This window comes from Trichosurus vulpecula, chromosome 1, assembly GCF_011100635.1.
Source record: "Trichosurus vulpecula isolate mTriVul1 chromosome 1, mTriVul1.pri, whole genome shotgun sequence".
Taxonomy (NCBI): Eukaryota; Metazoa; Chordata; class Mammalia; order Diprotodontia; family Phalangeridae; genus Trichosurus; species Trichosurus vulpecula.
Window position 1 is genome coordinate 218,321,676 of NC_050573.1, and position 6,531 is coordinate 218,328,206.

Sequence of the window (6,531 nt, forward strand, 5' to 3'; positions counted from 1 at the left end):
TCAAATGTGCCCTAATATATTAATTAATATGGGACTCTGAACAAGTCATTTAATCTGTTTCCTCAAGTGTAAACTGGGAATAATAATAGCACCTTCCTCATAGGGAAAGGAATAAGTGGGATAATATTTATAATATGAGTAATAAATGTGATAAAATCTATAATATTTTTATATAATACATTATATATGATATAATTATATATAATATATAAGTATTATATATAATATTTATAATATGAGTAACAAATGGGATAATATTTGTAATATGAAGAATAAATGAGATAATCTTTGTAAAATGCTTAGCACAGTTCCTAGAGCACAGTAGGTGCTTAATAAATGTTTGTTTCCACTCTCATTCATACTAATGAAGAACTGGAAACTTGTAGGGTATGTTGGCTATATACCGGCATGTATAAAATGAAAATAACATTATAAGTAAAATAACATATAAGACTTTAGAATTCCGATCATTGTAATGACAAGCCATAGTTTTAGAGGACCTAAGATGAAGCATAATGCTCATAAGTAAAGCAAAATATCACACTAAGGAAAGATTGATCCTTTCTGAAAGAGTATTTATGTGAAATTAGAACTCAGCATGATTAAGATAAAAAATGAATTCATTTAAATGAGACAACAAAGAGGAAAATACTTTTTTAAGACTCAGGATTAGGATTCCTTCACAAAGTCCTTGTTGGATATATCATTGTGGTATAGAGGTGACTATAAGGTCTCAAATTCTATTTCAGCTGAGCATTTAGCCACACAGGGTTGACCATTTTGGAAAACTTTGTATATGGTTCTGGGGTAAAACTGAGCCTGTTTTCTGAGGACCACGCCACTGTACATTACCTCTGAAAAGCTTTTTAACTGTAAACTGCCACAAAATAATGTCCTTTGGTCATGAGAATATAGGTATAAAACAAGTTGAGAATAAAATGTTCCTCAGTCCTTCCCAGGCTTTCTTCTTTTCCACTTATTGTGGCAGGATGGTGAAGAGTCAAAGATTACTACTAATAATTACAGTTTTTGACATCTATAAATATAAAATTAACTTTTAGTACTCTAAATATGAGATCTTTGTCAAACAATTGGCTAATTAACATAGTCTTAGAAGAATTAAACCATATCAATGATTTTCTTGTGACACATGATACCAAAAGATAAAAAAAGGAAATTATAATTAAGTGGAAGGATATTTCATGGATCCTCTTAGAGAAGAATTATTAATGGAGGTTTTCTCATGCTTCCAAAAACACTAATAAAAATCATTTCATGCAACACTTGGTAATCTCACCTTGCAGTTCTTGCATAGTGAATATAAGAAGAAAAACTGTGGTGAAGATAATCACACCTAATCTGTTTAAAAACCTGTCCTTATTATACCTCTTTTTCTCATGTTCCTTCTATCTTCTTTCAATTACAAAAACCTGATGCTCCCTTGTAGATATTGCATATTTGACCAGCCTTTCCAGGACTGGTCATAGTTTCTCTCATGTCCACCTCTCATATTCTGATGAACGGAACCAGAAGAAAGAATAGGCATATTTCGTACTTCTTATTGCTCTTTTTTATGCCTTTTGCCTACCACTTTTCACTTACTGAACTCTTACCTTGAGGCTAATTCCATCCAGATATTTTGAACACAGATCCTGGTAGTTGTTATGTATTTGTTGCCTTTCTCAAAAAACTCAAGACTAGACTTACGGTTTTTCTCTCCCCCCAAACTCTGACCTTATTCTTTTTTTTTTACTTTTAAGCAAGTCTTTATTTAATAAATTCATAGGACAGTCAACATTCAAACAGTATAGAAAAGGAAATCAGTGTTCATAGGGATTTACCAGTTTTGTTCAGATTCAGACCACATGACAAAAGCCTCATCTGCCCAATAAATTAAAAAAAAAAAGACAACACTTAAGGGTTATTGGAAAGTTATTGCACTGTCCTTAAAAAGACACCAAGATGAGGACAACTGTAGTCCAACTTTCTCAGCAATTTCAACATTATGTCTGGGGCACCTTAACATTGGTTCTTTGGAAGCTCCTGTGTCAACCTGCCTCAGAGGACTGAGCCAATAAGCAACTTCGTGTTTGCTTTTATTCCTTCAACTGTCTTACTTCAGAATGATATTTAAGTGTAGTTGAGTTTTCTCACTTAACTCACAGAACTGAAGATTACAACTAGTGCAAGTTAAGGTATTGACCATTCAAGTTAATTTTTTCCCCCTTCAACAGCCCAGACCGAAGGCAATTTCCCAAAACTACATCCCACTTCAGTAGCATTTCTTGTATGGTAACGCAGTAACCTTGGCTCAAATTTCCTAAAAGGCAAGAATCTTAAGATTTTGCACTGTTTGATTCTTTGCTTTTTTGGCTGCTTGGTGATTTTGAAGAATTCGCTATGATCCAAGGATGTTCAAGGAGTTCCTTTAGTGTCAGCCTTTGGTAAGGATTATGCTTCAGAAGTCTTGAAATGAGATCTCTAGCCCCTTCTGTTACAAAGTCAGGGAATTTATATTCAACCTTTGAAATGCTTCTGTAGGTTTCTTGATATGTTTCTGCTTCAAAGGGAGGTTTTCCAACTAGAAATTCATAGCACAGAACTCCAAGACTCCGAAGATCTACCTTTTCATCATGCATCCTGCCTTCAATCATCTCAGGAGGTAGATAGTCAAGTGTGCCACAAAGAGTTGTCCTCCTAGATGATGGAGCATGAACTGACCAACCAAAATCTGCAATCTTCAGCTCTCCGTCTGATCCAAGTAGTAAATTCTCTGGCTTAATATCTCGATGAATCACCTTTTTTGAGTGGCAATATGATAAAGCATCTGCCAGCTCTGTGACATAAGTAGCTGTGCTTTGTTCATCAAACTTTGAAAGCTTTTGAAGCTCTCTATAGACTTCTCCACGAGGTGCATATTCTAGAATTAGGTAAACTCTTGTGGCATCATGAAAATAACCATATAATCTCAGAATATTAGGATGTCTAAGATGAGACTGTATTTCTACTTCTCGCCTCAACTGATGTTCAACTCCTGCTTTCTCCAGTTGGGCCTTAAAAAGCACTTTAAGTGCCAGGATAAACTTGCTTTGCTTCTCTCGTGCCAAGTAAACATTTCCAAACTTTCCTTTTCCCAAAGGGCGACAAATTTCAAAGTCATCCAATGCCCACTGCCTTTTTTTGGTTTCCTCGTTTATCTGCCTTGGTGGCTCTCCCTTTCCAGGAGTGCTTGCAGACACTGGTGTCTGAGATTGCTCAGTGTTTAAAGTACTATGTGGTGGTCTTGAGGCAGGATGAATTACAGGTGCTGGTTGTGACTTCTGTGGCTGTTGAGTCTGAATTGCTTTATGACTAGAGACATTGTTTGGGAAGAAACTAGAAGAGTATTTGAAGAACATAAGACTCGCTGAGCTTGTCCACTACTTGCAGGTAACTGATTCTGAGAAGAAATCAGCTGAGTCACAGGCACACGTTTTGGACCTTCCCCAAGTGGAATGGTTGTCTTGCTGCTAGGTCCTGAAACACTGTTTTCTTTAGATTTGTCCATGTTGCTTTTCCCCAGAAAGATTAAACTCCTGGAGGCCACAAACCTCCCTCCGGCCTCAAGTCAGATCCACTCAGAAGGTTCCCAGGAAGAAGAAATCAACTCTGACCTTATTCTAGAGGAGATAGACTTTCATGTCGATGCATCCTTAAATACACTTGTTTCCCAGCAGAGTTTTTTTTAATCCTCTTCAGCCACTAATTATCTACAACACCATTTCACCCCACTCATAATAAGGATAATCATATCCTTGGTAAGGTTATTATCTCCCATGTATTCCATCTCCACAGTATATAACTCTAAAATTCTCCTTTATGACCATAACCTCCTTCCATCAAGTTCTCTCTAAGCCTTACTTGACCTATGTGCATTCTCTGACCCCACTGCATCCTTAGCCACTCTAACAATCCCTGTTTTTATATCATAAAACCTATTTGGTCTCACATTTCTCCCTTCAGAATCTCAACCTTTTACATAATAAGTTGAAATTTTCACTATTCTAAGCCCTTGAATCACTTGGTCTATTGTTCTGTTTCCTCTCATCACTATCTCTCTTAATCTTCTCTCTCTTCAACCCTACATTGTTCCTACTAACCAGCTTCTCTCCTCTTGCTAAAGAGTTGCTCAGTATCACTGGAGAAACTCATAAAACCACACTGAATGGGCCCATTACAAATTTATGCTATCCAATTACAACTGTACCCTCATTTCTGTGTTCCTATATTTCTTTTCATCTCTGACCTATTTTTCACTACACAGTCCACAGAAAATGATTCAAATACTTACCTTAAAAGCTACCCAAACTATTTCTTCTCCCTCATAGAAGATTACCTATCATTGAAAAGAAAAAACAAAATGAAGCCATTATCATGAGCTCTTCCTCCCCCACAATTACATTCTTCAAATTCCCTCAGGACCATTTCCAATGTCTTTCCACTTTGCTCAAGTCTCAAAGAACGCCCTTATTAAAAATATCAGCGTAAGACTTTGATCCATTCCCATCCCATCTGTTCTAGAATTTTGGCCCCTGAATCTACCTAATCCACTCCATCTGCCCTTAATGCCCAACCTATCCAACTGGGTCCTTTCTTATTGCCTACCAATGTTCCAATATATCTTCCATAAACTTGCCCTTACTCTCTCTATACCTTTGTTTCTCTGTCTCTCGCGCTCTCTCTCTCTCTCGCTCTCTCTCTCTCTCTCTCTCTCTCTCTCTCTCTCTCTCCCCCTCTCCCTCTCCCTCTTCCTCTCCCTCTCCCTCTCTTGTACATAGCATGTCCTAAATGGAACACATTTTCTTTCTCCGTAAGACCATGCCTCCTACTAATTTCTCTATTTCTCTTGAGGGCATCCTCATTCTTCTCATTGCTCAGATTTACAATCTTTATGTCAGCCTCAATTATCAATTTTCCCTTTCAATTCTTGCCAACTTCATAGCCTTAATGTACTTACCATCTGTCTTCTTCTCTCTGATGATGCTTCAACAAGCCTAATACAGGAAATCATCATCTTTCACCTGGGCCATTGAAATTGACTCTTAATAATCCTTCCTGAATGCAGTCTTTCCCTTCTCCAATCTATCCTCCAAATAGCTGACAAATTAGTATCCCTAAAAGGAAAATCTGACTTGCTGAATACTTCTTTTTCTTTACCTGTTTTTAAAATATTTCATTTTTCCAATTATACGTAAAAACAATTTTTAACCTTTTTTTTTGCAATTTTTTGAGTTCCAAATTCTCTCTCATCCTACTTCCCCTCCCCCATCATTGAAAAGACAGAAAAGGCAAGCAATTTGATAAAGGTTATGCATGTGTAGTCATGAAAATATATTTCCGTATTAGTCATACTGTAAAAGAAACACAGACACCTCCCCCCCCCCCAAAAAAAGAAAGTTTTAAAAAAGTGAGCTGATTCCATCACTTCCTTCTCTGGAGGTGCATAGCATTTTTCTTCATAGGCACTTCAGAACAAAATTGGATCCTATATTATTTAGAATACTTCAATCAATCCCAGTTCTATATTACTGCTATTACTGTTTACAGCATTCTCCTGGTTCTGCTCACTTCACATTGATCAGTTCATGTAGATAGTTCCATATTTTTTGAAAGCATCTTTCTGATATCTTTCTTGTTGTATTTTAATTTTTGTGTTCTTATTCATTTAAATTTAAATAACAAATGAGAGAAAAAACAGCATTTCAATGTACACAGGCCAACATAAAGAGAGGATTCAATATAAAACCGTAAGTTTCCATTTCAGACTATTTTTTAAATTGTGTAATAAATATTATACATTCTTTTCAATACTATTCAGTTTTCCTATGCTTCTTTCTAAGTGTTCTTTTGTTCTACTCCGTGCACGTTTCATTTTTTTCTCCATCCCTTACCACTCAGCTGTATAGTAGGCTACAATTAAGCACAAATAAATATACATATACACATGTATACATACACATACACATATTTGTAAGACCATATTATACTATTTCAATTTGTCAGTTCTTTTTCTGTAGGTGGATAGCATCTTCCTTCATATGTCCAAGTCTTTCCATATATTTTCTAAAATCAACGAATTTATCATTTCTTATAGCACAGTAGTACTCTATCACTATCACCTACCAAAACTTGTTTAGCCATTTCCCCAATTGAAGGATATCTATCATTTTGGTCAATCTTTTAGGCATAAAATGATTTCTCAAACTTCTTTTAATTTACTTCTATAATCAATAATAATTCAGAGCATTTTATATGACTACATATAGTTTTGATTTATTTATTTGAAAACTGACTATTGCTTTCCTTTGACCACTTATCAGTTGAGGAATGACTCATATTCTCATAAATTTGAAAAAAGGTCTTTATATATTTGAGAAATGAGACCTTTATCTGCAAGAATATCTACAAATCCCCCACAGTTTTTTTTTTCCTACTTTGCTTCTAATCTTGGCTACATTGGCTTTATTCAGACAAGATTTTAAAAAAATTTAA

The 6,531-nt window shown here is 35.6% G+C and overlaps 1 protein-coding gene across 1 annotated transcript; it reads right to left on the reverse strand.

Moving 5' to 3' along the window:
* Nucleotides 1-2,102: 2,102 nt before the first annotated feature.
* Nucleotides 2,103-3,547, reverse strand: LOC118833470 (aurora kinase A-like). The gene is given in 2 exon segments (XM_036740824.1): nucleotides 2,103-3,364; nucleotides 3,367-3,547. Coding segments are annotated over 2 exon segments (1,209 nt in total). The 3' UTR covers nucleotides 2,103-2,336.
* Between the last annotated feature and the right edge of the window lie 2,984 nt (nucleotides 3,548-6,531).